This window comes from Mesoplodon bidens (assembly GCF_964165515.1).
Source record: "Mesoplodon bidens genome assembly, chromosome: 19".
Classification (NCBI taxonomy): Eukaryota; Metazoa; Chordata; class Mammalia; order Artiodactyla; family Ziphiidae; genus Mesoplodon; species Mesoplodon bidens.
This window is the reverse complement of record NC_138179.1, coordinates 5,992,908-6,019,990: the sequence shown is the minus strand read 5'-3', so window position 1 is coordinate 6,019,990 and position 27,083 is coordinate 5,992,908. Positions and strand designations below refer to the sequence as shown.

The following is a 27,083-nucleotide window of genomic DNA, read 5'->3' as shown; positions in this document are numbered from 1 at the left end:
AACTTTCTGGAATTTTTTTCCTGAATTTTATTTTATTTTTTTTTTGCGTTACGCGGGCCTCTCACTGTTGTGGCCTCTCCCGTTGCAGGGCACAGGCTCCGGATGCGCAGGCTCAGCGGCCATGGCTCACAGGCCCAGGCGCTCCACAGCATGTGGGATCTTCCCAGACTGGGGCACGAACCCGTGTCCCCTGCATCGGCAGGTGGACTCTCAACCACTGCACCACCAGGGAAGCCCCTGAATTATTTTTGATCCACTGTTGGTTGAATCCTTGGATATGGAACTGTGGATACAGAGGGTTGACCATACAAACTTCAAGAAGGGACAACTTATGGGGGAGGGGCCAAGACGGTGGAGTAGGAAGCCCCTGAGCTCACCTCCTCCCATGGGCACACCTAAATTACAACTATTTATAGAGCAGCTATAATGACCTGGGGAATGACCTGAAGACTAGCAGAAAGGATCTTCTACAACTAAACGTATAAAGAAGGAACCACAACCAGATGGGACTTGAAGAGCGCCCAGAAAACACTTTTACGGGTCCTTTACCAGAGGCCCTTAGCTGTGAGAACTCACACCATTGACTCTATGGAGACATGCTACGTGGATGAGCATCGTTTTTGCCTCTATCTAAAGACTCAAGTTGGAACCTACAATAAAGAGTTTGTACACGGAGGCTTTGGAAGAACCAAGCCGAACACTGACTCTGATTAATGTGACTGCAGACATTCCTGAGCTGGATGTTGTGTCTATAGAGGCAGACTGGCCCCCTGCTCTGGAGGACTAGCTTTCAAATTTGGAAACAAAGAGTAGGGTTTTGTGGCATGATGTGGACATCCATTCAGTATACACTATAAAATGGTTGTTGAACCACCATAATGGTGTCTTGGAAACGATTTGGATCATGTTGATCTACATATTTTAAATTTGTTGTAACATCTCAGGAGCTATACATGTGTATATTTTGTGTTACATTGTTCTAAGGGGAAAAAAAAGGGATGACTTATGAACCTTTTATCTCCCCGACTAGAGTGAAAGTTCTTGAGGGTAAAATCCTCAAGGGTAGTATCATATCTAGTACAGTGCACCCCACCCCATTACATATTTTGTATTCGTGCAATAATAGAACAGAGCCAATGAGACAAAAGAGCAAGTTATAGGCACAGTCCCCACTGCCATCACCCACATGTACCAGAGGCCTCTGAGATCCAGTTAAGGTGGTCCCAACTTTGAACAATTATGCTGTACAAATTGTACCAGCCTAATTTATGGTTTATCTCACCCTGACTTGATTCAATCTCTGCGCCCATGAGGAGAAGATATCATAAGATGTTCTATCTTACGAATTCTAAATAGTTTCTTTTCACCAAGAAACACTGTAATCTAACCACATTCCTTTGGAGATTTGCTGTAGACGTGGTTCACCTGTCACCCTTCCTGGGTGGTCGACAGATAGCTCACCTGTACCCCTCCAGAACTAACACTTCATTAGTAGGAGATTAGGGCTTTCAAAGATCAAACAGCTGAGGGAAAGAAGTAAGTAGTTTTAGGTTGGATATGTGATTTTCTTTACAAAAGCTAAATTGATTGAATGTGTTTTTAAACTGGGCTTATTAGTTTATGTTGGAACTCTTCCATAATTTATTAATTCTGCCTTTACTGCACCTCAGAAATGCTCTTTAGGAAACTGACAAACACACAACAGTGTCTTGCAAACATTGCAAAAGAAGCAAAGGTGCCCGCTATATGGTATGGGTCCTGCAACGGTGATTGTTCTCAACCTTTTGTTTCTTAAAACCTAACAATCACTCTGGCCCTAGGTTTCCACTATTCTGGAAACAAAAAAATGGACACTTTTAATGAGACAGACATTTATAGGTTTACATGCAATCTGGCTTTTTCCCCCCTCCTGCTAGAATAGAAAAACTAATTTTACTGAATTATGGTTTTTGTAAAAACAATTGTCATCCACTGGATGCCAAAACCTCTCAGTTAATAAAACTACAATATGACATATATTTTGCAAGATAGATAAGCTCACAGAATTATCTTCAAAAGCCGCATCTTATTGTATACGTTCTTTAGGAATTATGCCTTTTAATGTGACACAGAGGTCACTAACACAACTAATACAATCTGATGCTCACTGTAACATTTTCCAGGGCACCTAGAGGAAAAGAAATGAGTAGATTTTTAGAAGTTCTGTTCCTGTATTTATTTTTTACATGAAGTTTTTTCAGGACACAAATAACTGCATTCATATTTTGGAAAGTTAGTTTTATTGCACATTAAAGACAAGCTGGTGGGTGGTGGGGATTAAGAGAAACAAATCCCTGACACGTAGAGCTGACAGGATAGGATGGTACTCCCTCTTTGCCCACAGCCTCTAAGTCACTGTGTTGGGGTACAAGACTTTTTGAGAGCCACTGGTGTAGAACGCTAGTGCTCAGAGCAGAGGTGGGAGGCCGAGGGCAGAGTGGGCCTCTCAGCAGCCACCAGATCAATACAAGTCTTCAGGCTTCACAGCATCTCCCTCCCTGACACTTTTCTCAAAGCTATGCTGCAGCTAATGTCTAGGCAGGAAGGAAAAACCAAAATGTCACCACTGTGAGCCCAATGGAACCCCACAGGGAACAAAAAGAACCTGCCTCCTAATTAGACTGCAGCCCCTAAGGAGGCCCAGCTCTTCACACAGACAGCAGCTGAGGGGTGTGAGGTAGAGAAGCCCGGCCCTGAGGCTGTGTAACCTCAGGCTGTCACTGAGTTGCCCACTCCACAGCCTCCAACACCTTCCCTCTAAGGACCCAGGGCACTCAGAGCAACCTGTGTCTTGGAATGAAGCCACCGTCCCCAAAGTGGGTTCATGATAGATTAATCCAATCAATTCACCATTCTTAAATGGCCTACTTGCAACACCACTGAGGGCTAGCAGTAGGGAGGCAAGGGAAGGACTGACTACAGGTAATTTTTATGGAAAGCTTTGCAAAGGTCCAGGTTTCCATAATAGATAGTGTCCACTGAAATGAGCATTAGATTGTTTTCACTGGGGGCAACTAGCTGTTCCAATTGAAACTATTATTATTTTATAACCAAAGTATATTTTTATACTGTGACTTGCACCATTAAGTGAGAAACAACAGCGTGAGCAATTCCTCGTGCCAACTCAAAATACCTCTGCGTGCAAACACTTCAGCATTTAGACCACAGCACCCCCGAAGAAAGAAATTGTAGGAGGCCTCAGCACATTCCCTAGATAGTTCTGTCATCGATTCAAAAAGCACCCCCAACGCCCCGCACCCCCCAGCGTCCTACAGAGCAAATGCTCTTACCTTTCTGCCAACACACACAACTTGGCTGTCCTCCTCTTCCACTGCCTTATTCTCTCAAATCCAACTCCTGTGCTCCAGGTTCTAAAGTGAAACTATCTTGGCTAAAGTAAATTTGCTTAGGCAGTAACAATCCCCTCCACCCCACCTCCTTGCCTTTTTTTTTGGACATCAAGGCCAAGAGAAGCAAAGGGACTACTTTACATTTGCATAGAGCTTTGTGATTTGCAAGCCACCCACACATCGATGATCTCATCCAGCCTCCTAACAACCCAATGAGGTAAGCCTACACCCCCTACACTCAAATAAGGTAGGGCTACCTCCTAGGACTGTTCCAGCCGTGGCACACAGTAAGCACACGAGTGCTAACTACTAGCCATTAGACACAGCAAATATTATTTAACTCATTTTATTAGTGAGAAGCTGAGACTCAGAGGTTGGACAGCTGACTCCAGGCCTCTAGGAATCTGAAGCAAGCTGGGAACCTAGTGCAGGAGTCTTTCCACCACATCAATACAGACCCTAACTGTTTAAAACTTGACAACTACCCACTTCCACGGAGGCTCAGCCACGCTGATAAGAAGGGAGCCCGAAGTCCTGATTCTGTTCCCAGTTCTCTGCTAGCCACGTGCTCTGAGCTTCAGTTCTCTGGACCTTTGTGTTGGCTTCTCCATAATGAAGGCAGACTCACTTTTTTAAAAAAAAAAAACAACAAACAATGGAATGTCAAGCTTCCAGATGAAAGGCTCTGTTACAAGTACAAAGTATCATTTAATTACACTGCTGCTCCAGTTAGCTGCTTCCCAGCTCCTAACTCCCACTGGGTGGATTCTGAAACCGCATAGGAGATTATGTCAAGAGGGGAGAACAGGAGAAACATTCTCTCCCTGAACTTTCTTAAATGGAAGAGAGGAACAAAATGAAAGGCCCATTTTCCAAGGAGGGGGCTGGGGCAATGATCTTCCCATTAAGTGGACCTGCATAAGAATCTATAGATTATTTAACGCCGGGGGTGGCTGTGGAATGAAATAAAGGAATCTTTGTGCAATGCCAGCCACAGTTCCCTCACTCTCTCCCCACGGTCAGGCATTTAACACAACTCTTTAATCATCCAGCTCTAATGCACCCCATCTGTGCACTGGTTGTAGCCAATGAAACTGCAGCCTGTGCTGACTTTGGCCTGGACTTGTGAAGGAGCCTTTCTGCCCCAAAAGGGGCAGAAAGGAGGACATGAGGCCAACAGTCTTTTTTGCTCATCACTTGTCTTCTCCCAAGGCTCAAGGGCCATCCATCTGTTTATCTGACCATTTATTGAGCTCTTGCCATGGGTCAGATTCTGACCCAGAGATACAAAGCTAATCGGACATGGCCCCAGGAGGAAAAGGATGTGTAAGAGCTCCTGTGAGAGAGGAAGGAGGTAAAGAAAAATGGATGCTTTTGGCTGAAGCACAGAGGCCCGAAAAACCCCTATCTGCATATTCAGGGAACTGTTGCTTAGTTCCAAGTGGTTGGAACATAAAGCAAGGAAGCGGCAGGGACCCTAACTCAAAAGCTAGGCTCTGCCAGATCATCCAAGACCCTGTGCACCAAGCCAAAGAGGTAAGACATCAACTCTGAAGGCCACTGTCATCCCCACATACTCCCTTCTGACCATTTCACAAGGCCCAGCTTAAATACCACCTCTTCCAGAAATTTTTCTTGAACACGCTCAAAGTAATTGCTCTCTCTTCTTTGAGAACTCAAGACCTGAGTTCTTAGACAACTTGTATGAGTCTCAGCTTCTCCATCCATGAAATATATGACTAACATCACCTACCTTAAAGGCTTCTTACGAGGATTAAGTGAGATAATATTTATAAAGTGTTAAGTAGCAGTTTTTAGTACACAGAAGGTGCTTAAATACAGTTTATGGTTACCTCCACTTCTTACGATACGCAGTACTTCTTTTTTTTTCTTTTAATAAATTTAGTTATTTATTTATTTATTTTTGGCTGCGTTGGGTCTTCATTGCTGCGCGCAGGCTTTCTCTCTAGTTGCGGCAAGCGGGGGCTACTCTTCATTGAAGTGCACGGGCTTCTCATTGTGGTGGCTTCTCTTGTTGCGGAGCACGGGCTCTAGGTGCGTGGGCTTCAGTAGTTGTGGCACGTGGGCTCAGTAGCTGTGGCTCGCGGGCTCTAGAGCACAGGCTCAGCAGTTGTGGCGCACGGGCTTAGCTGTTCTGTGGCGTGTGGGATCTTCCCGGACCAGGGCTTGAACCCGTGTCCCCTGCACTAGCAGGCAGATTCTTAACCACTGCACCACCAGGGAAGTCCCCACAGTACTTCTGGATATTAAAAAGATGTCTTGTTTTCTACTCCTCTGGAGATTTCCAGAAGTAGAACAACTCATATTTTCCCTCCAAGCTTCCAAAGTGAAGAGGACTGACTCCCCTCTCCTCTCACTGACATAGCCTCCCCACATCCAAACTTCCAGGCTCCAGGGGTTCCCCAAAGGTCCAAGAGGAATCTGAGACAAGATGAGTTAGCTGACAGAGGAGGAAGCTATAGGCTGGCTGGAACACAAATAGCACAGAGGAGAGTAATTAGCAGAAACCTAGAGAAGGGAAAGTGGGCCAGAGACCAGGACTCTGAGGGCTGCAGGGTTCAAGCCTTTTGGTAACCCTAGACCCTAGAAGAGGCCTAGAAGGAGGAGTTCTTCCATCTGCAGTCCTGATTTGAGAATCCCCACTAACAGACGTGGTTGTTCAAGCAGCTTCTCCACTTCCTGTCAGATCAGCCAGCTGGACAGGACTGTTCTGTAACTGCTGATCCTTCCTCCTGCTCTGCCTGGGGCTACCGAGCCAGAGGCAGGGAAAGTGATGCCACCTTTTTTAGCAGTTCTTGTAAACAGATCAAGAACACTCAATTTTTTTTTTTTTTAAACTTTGTCTGAGTCCGCATAAAGGTTTTTTGTTTGTTTGTTTGTTTGTTTTTTTACTTTAATGGCATGAAGTCCAGGTTCTGAAAAGGATGCTTTCTAAAGCGAAAGTCCCCCGTGAGCTCTTTCTCCTTTTCCTGCAGGCTAGTAAAGCTGTTTCCCCTCCCTTGGCAAGGAGCTTGGGGCCAGGAGGGAGCAGCTCCCCTCTGAATGCTGTCTGAAGCAGCCAGTGTCTGGACTGCTCAATGGGACATTAGGTTTATTTATTTGTTAATAATCCCCCCACCCCAACTTCAGGAAGCAGGTGCCAAGGCTCCTCAGGGAAAATGGGGTTCCACTCTTTCTTCTGATTGTGACCAAACGTCATGCCATTTCACCTCACGTAGAAGCCCAAAAGGTCCCAACAAGCCAGTGGGTCAGCTCTTCACCAAGCCACTTTTGGTCCTCCAAAGGCCACCCATTTTAGTAACTAAATCATCTGGTAACCTTCCCTAGGGGCTTAAAAAGCAATATTCCCCTCCCTCATTTCAGCCATTAACCTCTCCTACAAGAGACCACCTTTCTCAGAATTCCTTTCTAGGCAGGCAGCACCCTACATCGCATGCATCTGCCAACACAGCCCAGGCGAGCAGAGTGCAAGGCTCCAACCCCTTTTCAGCCCCTCTCCCCTCTGGCTCGCGAGCCCCCAGCCCCCACAGACTCAACAGGGATGACATTTACTTTCCAAAGTTACAGATTAAACGAGTACACTCTCCCCCTAACTCTGAGTTATTTCTCAGCTGAGCGAGACAGCCATTTGGGTCAGCCCTCCCTGGACAAAAGAAGGAATACAAATGTTCCGGGCCCTTTGGCAGAGCTCATAAACGTCTGCAAACCTAGGAGCCAGAAGTGCCCTCCCCCAAGGTAGGCAAGGAAGGCCTGCAGGGAACATGTACCTTGGAAATTAGTTCATCATGATTGGCCAAGTGGGCTCTGCAGTGAATGCAGCTGTAGGTCCGGTGGCAAGAGGGCAGATATGCCTGGAAAGTCTTGGATCTTGTCATCTTCACCATTGGCGCTGCTGAGTGTGGGGTGAACTCTGGGGCGGCCCACGAGGCACTCCCACAGGATGGGTCGCACGGGAAACACCGGAAGACACAGGTAAAGGCCGTGGTTTGGCAGGGGGTGGGTGTGGGGCGGGCTCCACACACTGGTGATGTCTTCAGAGGAAGGACCCTCAAGCAGAGGTCTAGGGCTGGTTCTCAGCAGCCTGCAGTGCCAAGATAAGGAATATCATTAGCTGATGGAGCTGGGCTTCCTGCAAAGCCAGTACAGTAGAGTCCAACTGCCACCCGAGAGAGGGCAACATTTACAGGATAAAATGACCCCCCCCTCTGTTCTTACACTGTGCCAAGATGCCCCACGAATAAGAAAGAAACCAATGGAGATCCCAACATTGCTGCAATTCTAGAGTCGGAGGTTCAGTATCAACTCAGGGCTCTCAGGAGTTACCCTACCAACATCTAGCAAACCGGCACGATCACCATTCCTAGGGAGCCCTAGAAAAGGCCAGGCTTAAAGATGTGCTACCTCCAACCCCAGGGAGAGGACTCCCAAGGGGCCCCTTCTCCTGATCCAACCAAGATAAATGGCTTAAAAAGTTCAGTCTCGGGCTTCCCTGGCGGCACAGTGGTTGAGAGTCCGCCTGCCGATGCAGGGGACACGGGTTCGTGCCCCGGTCCGGGAGGATCCCACATGCTGCGGAGCGGCTGGGCCCGTGAGCCATGGCCACTGAGCCTGCGTGTCCAGAGCCTGTGCTCCGCAACGGGAGAGGCCACAACAGTGAGAGGCCCAAGTACCGCAAAAAAAAAAAAAAAATTTTAGTCTCTAGAGATCTGCTACATCAACAATCACAAGTGGATTTCTCATCCATTTCCAGATGCCAGGAGTCCTCCAGCACTTGAAACCACCATCTGCAGAGGCAACAAACCCCACACCACCTTTTGCTTATGAACTAAGCATGGGATACAAAGGATCAAGTTCCCAACCAGCAGGATCCCTCGTGGCTAGCCAGTACTTCTAGGAGAAGTGATTCTGTTTGTAATACCTTGCCCAGAAATAGATGCTCAGCACATTTTTTTAAAGCAAGTAAATTAATGAAACTAATGGCATAATCAGGATCCTGCATCTAAAATTCACAACGACAGTGAATCTGACCAGAATTTCTCTTCAACTCTCAAATTTTCCATTACTCATCCCACAGTACGAAGCATTTTTCCTTCCATAGCCTCAGCTTTTTTCTTCTAATGGGAAAGGACACTGAGATAGCCGGGTGGCTCCTAGGGCCACCTAGGGTATGTCCAAGTAGAGGTCTGAGGGCAAAACCCCAAGGTGTGAGATCCACTCCGCTTCTCTGTGGCTCACATACCTGAGGCTTCTGGACCTACCTATTCCCTGGGCTTCACTAACGGGGGTGGCGTTCCCACTTGCCTACCTCCCAGGAGAGCCAGAATGTTAATTAACGCCTGCGTCACGCTTTGAAGATAAAATTATTTAGAGAGACAGGGGAGGAAGACAAACAAAATCAGATCTTCCTTGCTGGATTATGCCTGGGATCCATCTGGATGCTTGGACAAAGCCCACAAAGCATAGTCCTCTTTTTCCTCTGAACCTCACTGGAACCGAATCTTCAGCAGGGAAGCTGCCCTCTTCCCCGACAGCCTTCCCACCATAATGTCACTGAAGGCCACTATACCCCTGGGACTCCGCAGAGCTTCCTGAGTGGCCAACACCACTGGCCAGCACTAGGCTGAAGGACAGCAGTGGTCACTATCCTTTACCCTGCATGTCCCTTGAGGAACTGAGCCAAGCAAGCTCCATATCCAGGGTGACCAATTACACAAGATGTCCAACTGGTTTTTTTTGTTTTTTTTTTGCGGTACGCGGGCCTCTCACTGCCGTGGCCTCTCCCATCACGGAGCACAGGCTCCGGACGCACAGGCTCAGCGGCCATGACTCACGGGCCCAGCCGCTCCGTGGCATGTGGGATCTTCCCGGACTGGGGCACGAACCTGCGTCCTCCGCATGGGCAGGCAGACCCTCAACCACTGCGCCACCAGGGAAGCCCCAAGATGTCCAACTGTTGAAGGGATTCAGACCTACAGGGGCCCAGGCATAAGGTCTTCCCTGCTCGGTCTCCCACCACTAATTTTAAAGATGAGTAATCAGATTAAACTGAACATCACAGAAATACTTCAAGAATACGGGGGTGAGAATTAACCTCCCCAGCTTTGCCTCAGAGATAGGCCTGGCCATAACAAGAGGTAACACGACCCCTTGGATCAGAACCCCTGCGTCTCACCCAGGCACAGTGGAAGTGGAAGTGGAAGTGGAAGGTGAGTGGTCAAAATGAAAGCCCAGGGCTTCCCTGGTGGCGCAGTGGTTGAGAGTCCGCCTGCCAATGCAGGGGACACGGGTTCGTGCCCCGGTCCGGGAAGATCCCACATGCCGCGGAGCGGCTGGGCCCGTGAGCCATGGCCGCTGGGCCTGTGCGTCCGGAGCCTGTGCCCCGCAACGGGAGAGGCCACAGCAGTGAGAGGCCCGCGTATCGCAAAAAAAAAAAAAAAAAAAAAAGCCATGGTAGACCAATGTTGTTGGGTGTTGAAGTGGAAGAGGTGGTAGAAAGAGCTAAATAGCCCACTTGGGGTTTCCCGAAATATCCTTGAACCTTCCAATACTCCTGTTCCACTCTCAGGAAGGACAGTATTTCCAGGAAAGGAAGGGGTGATAGGTCAGGGGGTAAGGAACAGGAAAGACGGAGGCAGGGGAAGCAAGCGGGAGGCTTGCCCCAGGCCAGCCACTTCTGAAGTCCACAGCCTCAGCAGCCCGGTGGGGAGCTGGAGGGGCACTGGCCCCATTCGCCTTATACAAACGCTGAGGGAAGGAAAGGCAACAATGAGCCCTGGCTGCCAGTCTGGGTTTATAGAGCAGCCACAGAGTCTGTTTTCTTACACATGCAGATGGCTTCTAAATTATGCCTTTCCCCAGAGTAGAATTATTTCTTTTCTCACTCCTCTTCTGTAGGAAACCCAAAAAAAGTTCACCGGCAGGGGTTTCTGGTTATGCTCAGCTTCAAATGTGAATCTCAAAACTTATTCATAGCTACCTTTGGAGAAATCAACATTCATAGTCTGCATTAAATGTGAGTATGTCACATACAAACACATTCATTGCACACCACAGCTCAGAACTTAAAAAGAGAAAAAGAGACCCTGCAAGCAACATCCCAGGCTGCCTGGCGCTGGAAAAGCCCCAGAGAGCCTAGGCTGCAGGCCTTGGACTTTGCCCTATGGCCATTCTGGTCCTCTCACTCTTCGCTAGGGATTGACAGGCACCCACAAAACTGACTCCTTACCCGAGAAGGAAGAAAAGAAAAAGTGGCTTGCTGTAATATGAATCTTGTCCCACTGGTACAGGGCAATCAAGAAGGAATGAGAGAGGGAAAGTGGAAAGCAAAGTGAAGGAGGATCAAGCGGGGGTCCTCGTGCCTGAGAATAAAGGAGAGAACGGGGTGAGTGAGAAAAAACGTGGGAGCTGGGGGCCGAAAAATAATCACCCGTTACTGTCTTCTTCCCTCTTAAGAGAAAATATTAAAAGCGGCTTCTTTAAAAAAGAAGTCTGTTTTTAAAAAGGAAGTAAAAAAGAAGTCAGTTTTTAGGAAGGAAGATGAAACAGATGTTGTTGTTGTTGTTTTATGGAAGAAATTAAGGGTATGGGGCTGTAGAACTCACCACATTTTAATTTTTGGACTCTGGTACCTGTTAACGGGGCCACAGGCTCCATGGGGCTTCATGAGTCCAACCCGCTGAACATACTGTGGAGTCTAAACTGATTTCCAACAATAATCAAATGAGCTCGCTTTTTTAAAGCCTCAGGGCACGTGTACAAATTAAACACCATTTTACATGAAGTAAGAATCCATCACAGTGGAAATTAAAGGAAGATTTGCCACCACCTCCAGCTGGCTCCCGCTGGGCAGCACGGAAAGCAAAGGTGTGAACTATTATGATTAAAAACAAAGACCTTAGGCACACCACTCTGAGAGCCAAATGCATAGGGAGCGCACAGCAAACCTGGCCATCCCACCTCACGGACTGGCCTTTTCCAAAAGGAGCCACAATTGCAGGTGGAACTCAAAACAGAACCTTCTGAGTGTCCCCAGGATGGAGGGGTAGGAGGTACGAATTCCTCAGATAAGTCAGGAAGGAAATGGAAAAATGATGTGGGAACAAGATTGTACCGCCACACACAGAGCCACAGAAACCGAGAAGGCAGAACTTGCCAGGGGAAGTGACACCTCCAGCCACAGGACAGGACCACCCCTAGATGTGCCTCAGCGTTGCTGTTTTTGTGGGGTGTATTGGAGGAGGGTAGGTAAAGACTGTCTGGAAAAGAAGTGGGCTCTGGAATCAGAAGCCAGTTCGACTCCGTTCTAAATGAGTGACTTTGTCAAGTTATTCAACCACTCTGACCCTCAGCTTCCCCAATTCTAAGAAGACCAACATACACAGGGTTATGAGGATTAACTGAGATTGATGTAAGTACACACACAGTGCTGGCACACAAAACACACCAACATTGGAGCTATTATTATTTTTAGTGGTTAATGAATTTTTAAAAATATATGTTGCTACTTAGAAAGAGAAGAAAAAGAAAAAGGAGGCCGAAGAGTTCAGAGACATACATAGTTTTCCTGCCACTTCCATTAGGACTCTCTAGCTTGTCTTCAAGCAAGGTAGATGGTACTACTGGGATGACATTTCTCTAAACCTCGAATTCTCAAGGTAAGACAAGGTGATGATGACACTGGAGGAACCACAGGAGTATCCCCCCCTAAGAGGTGGCTTCCCCAGTGGTCACGCTCCCAAAGGCCCTAAAAGCACGGCCAGGAACACAGCGTCTCTGATTCACACAGCCCTGGCAGGCCCCTGAGCCTCCTTTCCCCCTTAAATCCACCCTCTGCATTTCAGCCAGTGTTATGTATTTAAAAAGCAGATCTCACAAACAATAAATGCTGGAGAGGGTGTGGAGAAAAGGGAACCCTCATACACTGTTGGTGGGAATGTATGGAACAGTATGGAGGTTCCTTAAAAAACTAAAAATAGAATTACCATATGACCCAGCAATCCCACTACTGGGCATATACCCTGAGAAAACCATAATTGAAAAAGAGTCGTGTACCACAATGTTCATTGCAGCTCTATTTACAATAGCCAGGAGATGGAAGCAACCTAAGTGTCCATCAACAGATGAATGGATAAAGAAGATGTCACACATCTTCAATATACAATGGAATATTACTCAGCCATAAAAAGAAATGAAATTGAGTTATCTGTAGTGAGGTGGATGCCCTAGAGTCTGTCATACAGAGTGAAGTAAGTCAGAAAGAGATAAAACAAATACTGTATGCTAACACATATATGTGGAATCTAAAAAAAAAGGGAAAAAAATGGTTGTGAAGAACCTAGGGGCAGAACAGGAATAAAGACGCAGATTGCATAGCACAGGGAGATCAGCTCGGTGCTTTGTGACCACCTAGAGGGGTGGGATAGGGAGGGTGGGAGGGAGATGCAAGAGGGAGGAGTTAGGGGGATATATGTATATGTATAACTGATTCACTTTGTTATACAGCAGAAACTAACACACCATTGTAACCAATTATACTCCAATAAAAACGTTAAAAAGAAAGAAAGAACGAACTAAAGGAGGAGGAAAAAAAACAAAAAAAAGCAGATCTCACCATATCATCACTTTCATGTCCTTCAGAAAGGCAATACGAGGGGGCTTCCCTGGTGGCGCAGTGGTTGGGAGTCCGCCTGCCGATGCAGGGGAAACGGGTTCGTGCCCCGGTCCGGGAAGATCCCACATGCCACGGAGCGGCTGGGCCCGTGAGCCATGGCCGTTGGGCCTGCGCGTCCGGAGCCTGTGCTCCGCAACGGGAGAGGCCACAACAGTGAGAGGCCCACATACCGCAAAAAAAAAAAAAAAGGCAATACAGGACAGTGGGTAAGCAGATGGGTTCTGGATATTTAACTAAAGAAAACAAAAACACTAATTCAAAAAGATCTATGTACCTCTATGTTCATTGCAACACTATTTACAATAGCCAAGACATGGAAGCAATGTAAGTGTCCATCGATAGATGAATAGGAATGTGGTGTATGTATATAAATCTATATAAAATGGACTATTACTCAGCCATAGAGACAAATGAAATCTTGCCATCTGCAGCTACACGGTTGGACCTGGAGGGTATTGTGCAAGGTAAAATAAGTCAGAGAAAAACAAATACCATATGATTTCACTTACATGTCTAAAAAACAAAGCAAATAAACCAACATAATAAAACAGAGTCATAGATACAGAGAACAAACTGGTGGTTGCCAGAGAGGAGAGGAGTGGGGGGACAAATGAAATAGGTGAGGTACAAACTTCCAGCTGTAAAATAAATGTCAGGAGGATGAAATGTACACATAGGGAATATAGTCAACAATACTGTAATTACTTTGTATGGTGACGGATGGTAACAGGTCTTACTGTGGTGATCATTTCATAATGTATAAACATATTGAATCACTATGTTGTACACAGAAAATGAATATAATACTGTACGTTAATTATAACTCAATTTTTTTAAAAAGACGGGTTCTGAAATCAGACTCCGAGGGTTTCATATCTCAGTTCTACAATTTTCTAGCTGTGCGACCTTGAACAACTTACTTAACCTCTCTGGACCTTGCTCTCCTCATCAAAACCTAGGAACACTAATACTGACCTCCTAAGGCTCTTGTGAGAATTAACTAAGCTAATACATATACAGTACTCAGCATATGCACCTGGCATGTAGTAAAGCACACAATAAATTCCAAGTGTGTATTATTGCTGACAACCATTGACATCCATGAATGGCATCCATGAGAGACTCATCTCTCATACTCTATATACTCCATTTTTTGAACTGATATTTAAGGGTCTACTGTGTGTCAGGAACAGTCTCCTAAGTGTTCAGATTTGCCAACCAAACTCTCTGTAGTTCCCCCGAATACACCACACCTGCATTTCACCCTTCCATGGTTTTGTTGATGCCATTCCCTCCATCTGACATATCCTTCCCACCTCCTCACCAGGCCCTTACTTGTCCATTAAGACTCAGCTCAAATATCCCCTCAGCATTGGACTTATTGACCCATCCTCTGTGCTCACCTCCATCTTAACATTTACCCTATTGAAACTGAAATTATTCTCTTCTGCCTCTGTATCCTCTACGAGAGGTAAGTGCCAAGAGTAGGGACCACATTTTAGTTGTTTCTGTACCCCCTGAACTTGGCAGCACAGAGCACACAGTAGCGGCCACTGTTGGACTAAACTACCCCTGCTTCCCCTTGGGCTGCTGACTAGACCAGTCTACTCATCCATGTGGGTAGCACAAATGATTGAGGTTCCTCCCTTCCCCCTGCCAGTAACGAGGCAGGATGCAGAATGACCCTGGCCCCATGGAACCCTATTCTCCCCCATAGCCCCCACTCAGATCCTGTGCTGAGATGCCCATAACTACAGTTCTTCTAGGCAACAGAAGATTTTTCTAAGTCCTGGATGTTAATCAAAGGCCTGTCATTGGCATCCATGCCCATTTTTCACACTCACAGGGTCTAGGTTAAAATATACTATAGTAAATATTAATATAGAGAGATATACATATATACACACATATATATATATGTGTTGAGGTAACAGCTTAACCATTTTCCAGCTTTCTCCATCTCTTACTTATTGTAGGAACTCTCAGAAAGCCTGAAGAGGACTTTATGCTGACTTTAAGGACAGGAGGGTAGGAGCATGACTGAGCAGTCTGTTCCAGGAGCAAAGAGAGAAGCCCTGATTGGAGGCAATAAATAGGTGGCAGTGGAAAGGGGATAGGTAAGCCATTTCTGGGACTGGAGACAGAAAAAAAACCCAAAGAGACAGAATGGCTGTGGAAAGCCCCTATCCCAAGAGGGTAGTCCTCCTTCCCCATTCCTCATCTCACCAGAATCCTGGACTCAGACCAGGGAGCATAGAGACCCAGTTTCCCTGGGCCGCCACAAAGAGAAGTGGGTGGTGGTGTCGTCCACTGGTGAGGAGGACAGGATTAGAGACAGATGGACTTGGATTCTGTTTTGGTTCTTCTCACTAGCTGCATCGCCACTGGGCAAGTTGCCTGAAAGGGAATAACAGTGCCTACTTTATGGAGGAGACAAAAGCATCAAATGACATAAGGCAAGTGAAGCATTCAGCATAGCACCTGGCACGTCATTAGTACTCAATAACCTTGATTAGCTGTGATCACCCTTACCAGCAAGGGAGAAAAAGCGTGGGAACTGTTCCTGTTCACAAGACCCAAATGAGCAGTGCTCCTGTCTGCCAGGTTGACTCATGGTGGCTAGAGGGTTAGGCCTAAATTAATCCACTTAAAGGTATACTGTGGTTTTAGTAGGTTTTGGTGGCTTAGCTGGGGATCTGACATTATTGCAGTATCATTCCAAACAATAGGCCACTCCATCACTTACTTAGTGCAGTGGAAGTTACCTCTGCAGTCTGCACTGACTCTACTAATCCCAGGATGAGGCCACTATTGAAAACTTTACTGAAACTCCGCTATCAAAACTGCCACGAGCTGATGTACTGGGAAAGCAATGCTATATCACTTCATAGTTAACAACTTTATAGCTCTGGACCCAGCTGGTACTGCAAATCCATCCAGTTGATAAGAAAAACCAGTTTGGATAGTCAAGAAACCACTCCCGGGCTTCCCTGGTGACACAGTGGTTAAGAATCTGCCTGCCAATGCAGGGGACACGGGTTTGAGCCGTGGTCCAGGAAGATCCCACGTGCCGCGGAGCGACTAAGCCCGTGCGCCACAACTACTGAGTCTGCGCTCTTGAGCCCACGAGCCACAACTATTGAGCCCACATGCCACAACTACTGAAGCCCGCGCACCTAGAGCCCGAGCTCCAAAACAAGAGAAGCCACCGCAATGAGAAGCCCGCGCACCACAACAAAGAGTAGCCCCGGCTCGCCACAACTAGGGAAAGCCCGCACGCAGCAACGAAGACCCAACGCAGCCAAAAATCAACAAATAAAAATAAATTAACTAATTAAAAAAAAGAGAGAAACCACTCTCTTTCATAAACAAAACCAACCATTCATCTCTGTGCTGGATACAGGGCCTAGTCTTGATTTCAGGAGGCTTATCTGTCAGATGATAATCCTACATGATCTCTAGGATTCCTTCAGCTCCTGAAGTCCTGATTTCGTGTTGTAATGATGTCTCTGCCAGCTGAACCCTGCCCCAGAACTGAGTACCCATCCACCCACCTTTATTCTGTTAAGACCTTGATTTCAGCGAGGTCACAGGACCTGCCAGTCTCGCAGAGTCCACTTGGATATGGCTGGACGGTGCTTTGCAACATCTGTTAGCAAAGCAATATACTTATCACATGGTCCTTAGTTCAGCACTCTGCCTGTGAGGCCCCCAGATGAGGCTGACCTCTGTTAGAACATGGCATAGAGAAGAGGCACTTCCCCTTGAACATTCTGAAACTTACATGTAATTTACTAGTTATTACATAGAAGTAGCTGTTGCTAGCTGGCTATGAAGAGATCAGATACCATTTGGGTTGTTTGTACAATTTCAACCAAAAATGATCTGTCCGAAGATTTATTGCCAAGGACACTTGGCTAAAGTTCATCAATGGCTTCCTTCTTTTCCTTATACAACTCCAAGATGCAAAAAGGATTTAAGGTGGCTTATAAAAACATAAACAATACTATACTATTAAAATAGACTAAGAAATTATGGTAGGAGGAATAAAAGAACAAAAGGAGGGTTAGGACACAGAAATGCATACTATTAAATTGCTTAATATTTACTGAATTCCAACTGCAAATTTGGCTTTGAGCTCCCCAGTAACCAAGGCAGGAAAGAAAATACCAGCAGTTATAAGGTTTATATTTCCTATGAAATAAAAGCATCTTGGTGGTTCAGGATACAGATTTTGTGAGAGACGTTTATTTCTCCCGTGGGTGGTCACGGGAGACAGTAAGCAACCCCGCGGACAGAGCCCCAGCGCACATCAGCCCTTCCCGCCGTGTCACCCTCTTGCATGACTTTCTTAGAGGCCCCTCCGTGAAAATGGACACCAGAGGGCAATTCAGTGAAAGCGATTCTACATGGGGTCAAATCAGGGCAGCCCAAGGACGTGGCAGCCCAAGGACCCAGATCCTGACGGTCTGGCTGGATCCAGTGATATCGGCTCTCCAGAGGAATGGAAGAGCTACAGAGCCTTCTGGCAATGCTCCATGAATATCACTGATCACAACCAGGCCTCCAGCATGCCAGGTCCAAACACTAATACTTTTGAACGCTAACACTATTTGGCCCTGGTGCTACATCCAGCTCTCTCATGGGCTGTGTTTTCTCTGAAACTCTCCCTTATGGGTGTCATCTTGTCTCTCTGGGTTCTTCTGTGTCTCTGACTGAGCCTCAATCTCCCTGGCTGCTCTTCCATCCTCCTCCTCCTTCGAGGTGCTTCCACCGTATGCCTAGGCGCTCCCCGCCCCCAGCATTCTCACCCATACCCAAGTCTTCTAAGCACCTCTGTCCCCTGCTCCTGGACCTGGACTCCTTTCTAAAGGGGGCCTCTTTCTGGCTCCTAGGAAGGCACTTCAAACTCCCAAAGCCGGCACCATCTTTTCCCTTCCCCCTGATCCTATCCCCTTCACCCCCTTTCTGTTCCTTCCTCCTGAAGGCCCAGCTGCCCAAGCAGGAAACACCCTTTATTCTCTCTCCCTTCTATGTCGCACTCCATCTGTCCCCTACACGGTTGTGCCTCTCAATCCACCCCCCGTTGCCATCCCCAGTCACAGGCAGCACATTGTGTGAGCCCCGTCCTCTCCCATCCTGAACCTCCTAAACGGGTCTCCCTGACTCAGCTCTTACCTCTCCAGCCCATTCTAGAATTCTATTTATACAGCACAATCTGATCACATCTCTCTCATGTTTCAAAGCCTCCAGTGGTTTCCTAGCAGCCTACAGGACAAGGTCCAACCCGTTAGGCGGCACCGAGAACCTGGGCCCAATTCTCCTTATCTTCTCATCACCTTCCCACCCCACTCCAAACCCGCTTCCCCAGCTGACCAAGCTCGTTCACTACCTTTTCTCAAGTTATTTCAGCCTCCTGCAAAGCCTTCACCTGTCTTCTCTGCCCGGTAAATGCCTGCTCATCCCCTAATATCCAGCTCAAATAAGACCCTAAGCAGAGCTGGGGACCCCCTTCTTCCAGCATGCAAAAACCTATCCTCTGGAATGGCACTTTAACACACCATTGTTGTGTGTCTCCCAGACTGGAAAATTCCTGCAGTCAGAAGTCCAGTCTTTACCCCGCTTGGTTCCCCAGGACTCCTAGTATCCAGCACATTGGAGATTCTTGATAATTATTAATTAACTGAGGAAAATGAATGATCATCACTGGCACTGTGCTGCCCTGTAAAGCTGATATTTTTTAGTCTCCTTACTTTGTCACTATCCAGTACGATTTGAAATACTGAATTCTGAGCATTACATGGGACTCACACACCATTAATGCTCCACAAAGTTTGAAAACTAGCAAACTCTTATGACGTAAACTTACTTGGGCTGGCAGGTAGAGTCTGCAACTCAGGACTGTGGAGCCACATCTCCGATGGGCCACACCACAAGACCCTCTGGTGGTTTTACCCAGCTGCTGTCTGACGGCAGAAATATTTCCCATTCTGTCTCACCTGGCCCTTCGCACCATTTCTGTGTGTCACCTAGGGCAGCTTCCCGAGGGACCCTCCCCAGGCTGGCAGTGGCTTCTGGACCCCTAGAGAAACCCTTCCAGGTTGATCCCCACAAACCCCCCACGGCAGTCTGAGCTGCTGTTCTAGGCAAGACTGAGCCAGGGGAAACGCAGTGGTAGACTTGGTGCCGGCTAAGAGGGAAGGGGTCCCTCGACCCTGCCTTTGCTCCACATTTCAAAGAAACCAGATCCACCCTTTTCTGCAGCCCCCAGAGACTGCCGTCCTCGGCGTCAGTCCTGCATGTTGTATTTGGCCATGGTCAGAGATGATAATCCTGGTCAAAACAAAGCGAATACTTTCTTCCCATGATCTGGGACCCAAAGAGAGATTGGGTCCATGCCTCTGTCCCCAGACAAGGCTACTCTTGAACTGTAATGTAAAAACAGCCATTTAGAAGATCTATCAAGAAAACAACATCTTGAAAAGCAGAGTAAGAGATGGCCAGTCTTCAGGTTACTTCACCAGGGAACCCTCCCTTTAGCCTCCTCCAACGCCCACTAAGTCAGGCCCCCAATTCCAGAGGCATAGCACTTTTCACAGTTGTTGTTTTATTGAGATGATTATTTGTCATCTGTGTCCCACACACTCAAATATCCAATATTATTTACTGACTAAGTGAATGTCTTTTGGAATATGGGCACTGTGTGACCTTGATTTCTCTTTAACTGCTGCTCCCCGAGGGCACAGCTGGGGCCCCAATTAATTACAAACCATCCATCCCAAATCTGCCAACACAATTCTATTGTTCAGCTGTCAGCATGCCTTTGGCTTTCTCACTTTAATCTCCCATTTCAAATAAATCCAAAACTCTAGACTCTCACATCTGTGGCTGGGCTCCCTGCCTTTCCACGACTGGAATTTGGAAATTGAACTTAAAACTCAAGAGAAAAAAAGGGCAGAGGCACTTTCAAAAGGATGCCTGTTGTATGTCCAAAGTCCCAGCCATCACCAACCCAAAGATGGATGCATTTTGTTCTAAGAATTAAACTGTCATCTAGCGTTGCCATTTATTGAAGCAGCGGAAAAGGAATAGGGTGGGGAAGACAGACTGATTCTAGAGCAAATTTCTGGACTTCTCCTATTATGGGAACGGGAGATAGATTTTAATAAGAAAGACAGCTTCTGGGCTTCCCTGGTGGCGCAGTGGGTGAGAGTCCGCCTGCCGATGCAGGGGACACGGGTTCGGGCCCCGGTCCGGGAGGATCCCACATGCCGCGGAGCGGCTGGGCCCGTGAGCCACGGCCGCTGAGCCTGCGCGTCCGGAGCCTGTGCTCCGCAACGGGAGAGGCCACAGCAGTGAGGGGCCTGTGTACCGCAAAAAAAAAAAAAAAAAAAGAAAGACAGCTTCTTTTCCTTTCAGGCCTGGCACACTAAGGGGAGCCATGCACATTGCCAGTGCAGCTTTTTCATATAATTTAGAAACCTCCACAAAGCTAGCAGTTTATGGGTCAATCTTCCCACTAGATTGTGTGCCGTTCCTGACCACATCCAGAGACCATGTCTGGTTAATCATCCATCATAGCTAGCCCAAAGCTCCACTGGCACTAAGCTCAGAACGTGTTGGTTGAAGGAGGGTGGGAAAGCGGGGGAGGAGATAGGGAGAGTCATCTGAGGCCCTTCAGCAACTGTCAGCAAGCCTCCAGGACTCTACAATTTATTAATTTCGTACTATGGGCCCATAAGGGGCCAAGTACTTGATATGCATTATCTCAATCCTCACAACAACCCAGAGAGGCAGGCATTATTATGATTACTCCTATTTGAAAGACGAGGAAAAAGCTCAAGAGAAGTTAAGCAATTTGCCCAAGGTCACTCTACTAGAAAGTACCATAACTGGGATCCTGGGAACAGCCCCCCTCAACCTCCACCCCCCAGGGGATCCTTCAACCAAGACATGACAGAGAGGGGTCTGAAGATGTGCATCCTTGGTACTTGAGCCCTCTAAAACAAGCAGAATATCTCCCAGAGGGAGAGTCTAAGTCAATTAATTACAATGCAAAACAAAGATGTCAAGTTCTCTTAAAACATCTTCAGGCTGTCAGGGTTGGCTCAGTGCATCAACTTTTAATTGCAGAAACCTGAGAAAACAAATGAGGGAAGGGAATAACCTGAACCAGAAGGTGGGACAACAGATTAGGCACAAGAAAAAGCTAGTTTTCAGTTCTTATCATCTCTTCATGCTGATGGGATATTTAGCTTTAAGGCTGCAGTCATGTGCGGGGATACTTTTTCCCTCAAATCCTAAAGAAAACAAATTAAGAATTGTGCAAGCAAAACTAACCAGAAGCCCTATCTAATTTACATTTACATAATACACATGTTTATACCATTAGCACAGCAAATGCTGAAAGAGAATTCATTTCTACTTTATGGTCCATTTGGTGGTGGGTCACCTTAGGTAGGGACCCCCAAAAGACAAAGACCAAAATGGTGATAAAAGAAGAGATAAAGGGAAAACAAATATAGTGGATGACACACAGGAACATACAAACAAAAGAAGAAAAGGAAGAGGCAAAAATAGAAACTAAGGGAAAGGAGGCCAAAGGTTAAGGGTGTTTAGTAGTTGGTATCTGCCAGGGAGAGCAACTACCTTAGTGATTTCCAGACCTCAGACATGCGTGGGGTGGTCTGAATTAGGAAAACCTGGGACATTGGGGTGAGGGGGAAGTGTAGGTATTAAATTCTGATTTTATAGGCTTTTGGCTGGGCCAGGAATTCTTAAGGCAACCAGGTGTGAGAATCCCTAGGGATAGTCTCGCTTTTGAGGATGCCTATTATCTATGTCGGCTAGCCTTCATCCTCCAGAGTTCTACTGTGAATGTAAGTCACAGTCCACATCTATGGAGCTCCTCTAAACTGTAGCAATGGTAGCCCAAGCAATATCTCCTTCCTGCATCTCATATGCCTCCTGAGCATTCCTCATACATTACCTGTCATGTCATTACCTCAGTGCCTTTGCACACACTGTTTCCCCTGGCGTGTTTCTGCATGTTTAAATCCTCTTCATTCTTCCCAGCCACATCTCCAAAATGCCTACCCTTCTTTCTGTATCTCTGTAATGAACTTAAACTCTTTCTACCTTGTACTCTGGTTATTGACATAGATGTCTTAATCACTCCTATTTGAGGATATGCTCTTAGGGACAGGGGCCATATTATGACTTTTTCTCCCAAAGGTCTTATTATCTGTTGAATGACGAATACCCAGGAAAATAAAACAAAACAAAAATAAAATAAAACCAAATAAAAAGTTGAGTTTCAGCCCCAGGCCAGAGGTTCCTCTTCTCTATCTCAAAATAGGAATCAAAATTTTCCTGACTCAGGCAGGATATGTTCCAAGCCTGTGCTCTCTTGCCCCAGGTACTCCCACCCAGAACACCATGGGAAAACAAAACAAATCATTAGGCAGGTCAATATTTCCTATAACTAAATTCCGTATCAGATAGAATAAAACCACTTTCTTCTGCCCAACCAAACTCAACCACTGTTCACACCCAGCAGATCCTGTTTGAGCTTCGGTGGCATCCATAGGCCATCTGGATATCAAGCCTTCCTTTCATGGCAAGAAGTAGCCAAGGGAACTCCAGACACTAGAGGCTAACTTCATTCTGAGCAGGCAAGCTAATTTCACATAAAACCCACTAAGTCTGGACATACTACATTCTCAAGACCATGGGGGAGGGCTGACTGCCCTGCAACTCAGGAGACAGGAGAGCTCAGTGCTGCTGACCCAGCCAGGAAACAGGAATGAGAGTGGCAGTGCCACACCTCATTGGCAGATGTTGCTTTGTCCCATCACAGAGGGAAGGTAGGCTTTGCCTAGTATTGAGACGTTATGGGTTATTTAGAGTTTAAGTCAGAAGTTGGTACTTTTCCAGAATGTACAGGAGTAGTAAGAGCCTTGGACCTGAGAAATAAAAGATATGGTTTACAGTCTGTGCTTTGCCCAAATTAGTTCTGTCCTAAGCAAGTCCTTTTTGCCTGTCTGAGCCTCAATGTTTATACCTCTAAAATGTAACACCTAAAATGGATTTTAATACCCAATCCAGCATATATCTAATCAATAGAGTTATAAACCATTAACTTGAAAGTAGAGAAAATAAAATTATAAGGTTAACACTGGAAAAAATTGGGATGCAGGGCCCGACAGTTACTAAAGTCAAGCCACAAATTTGTTTCTCTGCTTCCTGGCAGCCAAAGCAAAAAAGAGAAATATGATCAGTTATATCCAATTGTCCACAAAGAAAAATCATGCCAGTTCCTTGGGAGAGGCAAAGCTTTTCCTAGCACTGGGTTCTGAAAGCAACTTCTCTGATTAACTTAACAGACATTAAGTGAAGTGGTAGCTTAAGTCTCCAACAATATAAATTATTATAAGAAATGTAGTAGCAACTTATATAAAGCTATTTTGGACAGCGTCCCTCCATAAAGCAAAGGGCAGGACACCCAAGTTCATCTCAGTGAAAACAGTTCTGGAGGGGCTGAGCTAACATGGCCCAAGTATGCAGCTTTCAGTTGGCCCGGCTTAATTCAAGGATAAAACTAAGACCAGGTAGACAACATATTCTTCCAAACACTTCTATGAATATTACTTCTTCCACATGGGATGTTTATTAAGAGTTGGGTAGCAGTGTGCAATTAGATGACTTCTAAATTCCATTCCAGTTCTGATAAATCTAAGTGACATTTTGGGTCTTCATTTACTTACACTAATTTAAAATTTGGGAGTTTTCCCCCTCTTACTGCCCACTCCCAAATCAATGGATAGGGAATTCCTGCCAGTGAGAGAGGGAATCTAACTATTAATATTAGTCTTGTTATTAATAGCTAATACCAAGCGCTTATGTGCCAGGCTCTGTGTCTGGGTTCCTGTGCATTCTCTCATTTAATCGTCCCATCAATCCTGTGTGATAGTAACTATTATTAGTCCCATTTTACAAATAAGGAACAGAGATGTAGAGAATTTTAGCAAATTGGCCTGGGTCACAGAGCTAATTATTCAGATCTTTCTGGTTCCGAAGCCAAGGCTCTTAGCTCTACTTATAGCGCCTAGTATTAATGAAATGTGATTACTGATAGAAATGCTTGTTTGCCAGGAGAACAGTGAAGCCTAGAGTAAGGCTTGTAGGGGAGGCAAGAGTTATTAACAACAACAAAATAACAATGGAGCTTTTAGAGACTTTGGCAACCCATAAAAAAAAATAAAAGGATGAAAAATATTGTGAAAAGCAGAAATCTCAAAAGAAAGTAATTCCAAGGGAACAGGAATTCCGAGGAAGAGAGAGAAAACTTCTTTTCCTCCTCTTCTCTTGAAAATGAAGTATTATTTCTTACTCTTAAAAGACTCTAAACCTTGGCTCTCTTGGTCATTCATTCATTCCACCAACAATTAGATATTTATCCTGTGCTACTCCCTGCTAGGCACTGTCAGCAGTGAGCAAGACAGAGGTGCTTCCAATCCAGCCATCAAGTAGACAATGCATTTCCAGATGGTATTAAAGTGCTTTGAAAAAAAAAATTAAGGGGATTAAGAAGGGCTGAGGGGCAGGGGTGGAAGACTGTTCTAGATAACAGGTTAGGGAGGGGCTCTCTGAGACCCAAGTGTAGGAAGCCAATCATGCAAAAATTTGGAGACCAGTGACTACCAGTAGAAAGGCCCAAGGACAAAAACAAACCTTACGTGTTTTAGAAATCTCAGGAAGGCTAGTGCAGTCGGAGCTGGACTGAAGCAGAATGGACCAGGTGAGGGCCGGTAGGAGCTGTGGGGGGAGAAGTTGGGATGGGACGGGGGAGAGGTCTGCAATGCCTACAGGGAAAAGGGGTGGATTATTTCTGAAGGGCAATGTGAAAGTTGTAAACATGGGAGTGGCATAATCCTATTTACCTTATAAACCTCCAGGGCTGTATTCCTAGCTCCCAGGGAAATTCAGGTAGGTGCAGTATCACCTTTTGTTAGGGATAATATCACTAATCTTAACAGAATCCCTTTAGCCTGTAGGCCCTGGCTTTCCATCATTGGATGCTAAAATTCAAAAAGACACTTCCTTTTCCAGAGCTTTATACCCCCTCATCATGCTAAGGGAATGCAACTGTGGTTTGGTTGACAGACCCTAGGGAAATGCCACGATAATTTACCAAGAAAATTGATCCAGACCTCAATTTGAATCCCACCTGCTTTTCCTATCCTAGGATATGCCATCCTTTTGTTGTTTCCTTTTTCTCCATAGGCTCAAAACTAAACGTTAATGTGAGCTGCTTGACCAAACTGAACATTATTAAAGTTAATTTCAACAATCCTACAGTTAGTGTTCCCATATAAGGCATACCCTTGGCAGAAGGACCACAGTTGCATTTGAATTTGGATAATTTAGAGTTCTTTTTGAAGCTAAATTGCAGCTTTGATAAATTCAAGGACATTTCTTTTACCAACACGTTTGGACACAATACCTAAGAGGGAAACATACAACATGTGGAAGCATCAGGTGTGTGTATGTTTATGCTTGAAAGTAGAGACAGAGGTAACAGAATCAGAAACCGGAATACTAACAAGATCCACCTGCACACAGGAGCGGAGCTGTTACACAGGAAAGCACCAGGGCTGAGGCAGGCGAGGAGGTGGGGAAACCTGCGCCTCTTCTTATTAACTGTTGACAGACAAGCCCCCGGCTCCCCTCCCCACGCCTAACAAAAATAAAATCACCAGTCTGCCCTCCCCCTAGACTACACAGCCTGGAATACCCAGGTATTAAAATCAACCTTTTCTGCTGCCCAAACTGTTAATGTCCCAGGCACAATGACTGTGTCATTGACTCAAAACCATTCAAATCATTAAAATAGTGAAAATTCACATAAATCTGTGAATAATACAGCAGGCTCAACAGCACGACTCATGACCCCAACCCCACACACCTAGAAACATCCAGCGGTACAGAACCATGAACAGCAGCCCTCAAGTGGGCTGGAGCGGAGTGGTGTGGGGAGGGAAGCGGGGCTGGGCTATCTCTTGGAGCCAATGCCTCATGACAGTGGAAATCAAACAACACTATACCCTTAGACTAGCCTGGGCTAGTGTGACAGATGAGGGATCCTGGGTTTGCATAGAGTATGGCTCACATATCTGACTAAGGCTTTGCATTCTTCATATCTAAGTTAATGCCTTTCACTGTTCATTGCCCCCAACTCCCACTAGTTCAGGGTTTCTTATCAACCACCTGTCTCACAACCTCATGGCCCATTTATTAAAAATGTGCCCCACTGAGAATAAACATCTCCAGACTGGACTTACATACTGCATTTTTAAACACTACCTGGGTCATCTTTATGCACATTTAAGTTTGAGGACCTCTGTTCTACAGCAATGTTTCTTAAACTGTGGGCCGTGACCCGTTTGGTCAAGAAACCAAATTAATGAGTCATGACCAGCAGTTGATTTTTTTTTAAGTAAGTAGGAAAAAATTATAAATAGAACACACTGCAGGTAGTCAGGGCAATTATTGTTTCTGGGAACTTATGCGCTTGTGGACCTCTGTGCAGGGATGTAAAATGTATTCCTCACTGTGGATCCCACTCAGAGTTTGAAAACCACTATCCTAGAGGGAAAAAGGAAAATGATATTCTTGCACATGCGTTTTCATTTTTCACCCCTAATTCCAAGCTTCTGGAGTTTAGTTCAAGCACAAGATATCAAGACAGAAAGGCTGTTATCAAATCCTAAATTGATAAGGCAAAGCCAAACTGAGGAGGGGGATAAGCCCACGGCCAACACTCTGCTCCTGCCTGAGACCCTTATCATGGACCTGGGGATAAGGAAAGGTGCCAAAGAGAAATTTGCACAACTCTCCTCAGGCTGGACCTGTTCCTTGGTGAAGAACCTGTAGCCACTCATTGTCACAGTTTAGAGGAATTAAAATGTTCCCCATGCGGGGGAGTGGGGGGGGTCAGAGGA

General features: G+C 46.0%; 1 protein-coding gene across 1 annotated transcript in view; it reads right to left on the bottom strand.

The window, feature by feature from the left end:
* Window positions 1-27,083, bottom strand: part of YPEL2 (yippee like 2) — a 66,636-nt gene that overhangs the window by 37,904 nt on the left and 1,649 nt on the right. The window contains exon 2 of the mRNA XM_081218687.1: window positions 7,178-7,491. Within this exon, the coding sequence (XP_081074813.1) occupies window positions 7,178-7,294 (117 nt within the window). The 5' untranslated portion in view covers window positions 7,295-7,491. The remainder of the gene's footprint in view (window positions 1-7,177; window positions 7,492-27,083) is intronic.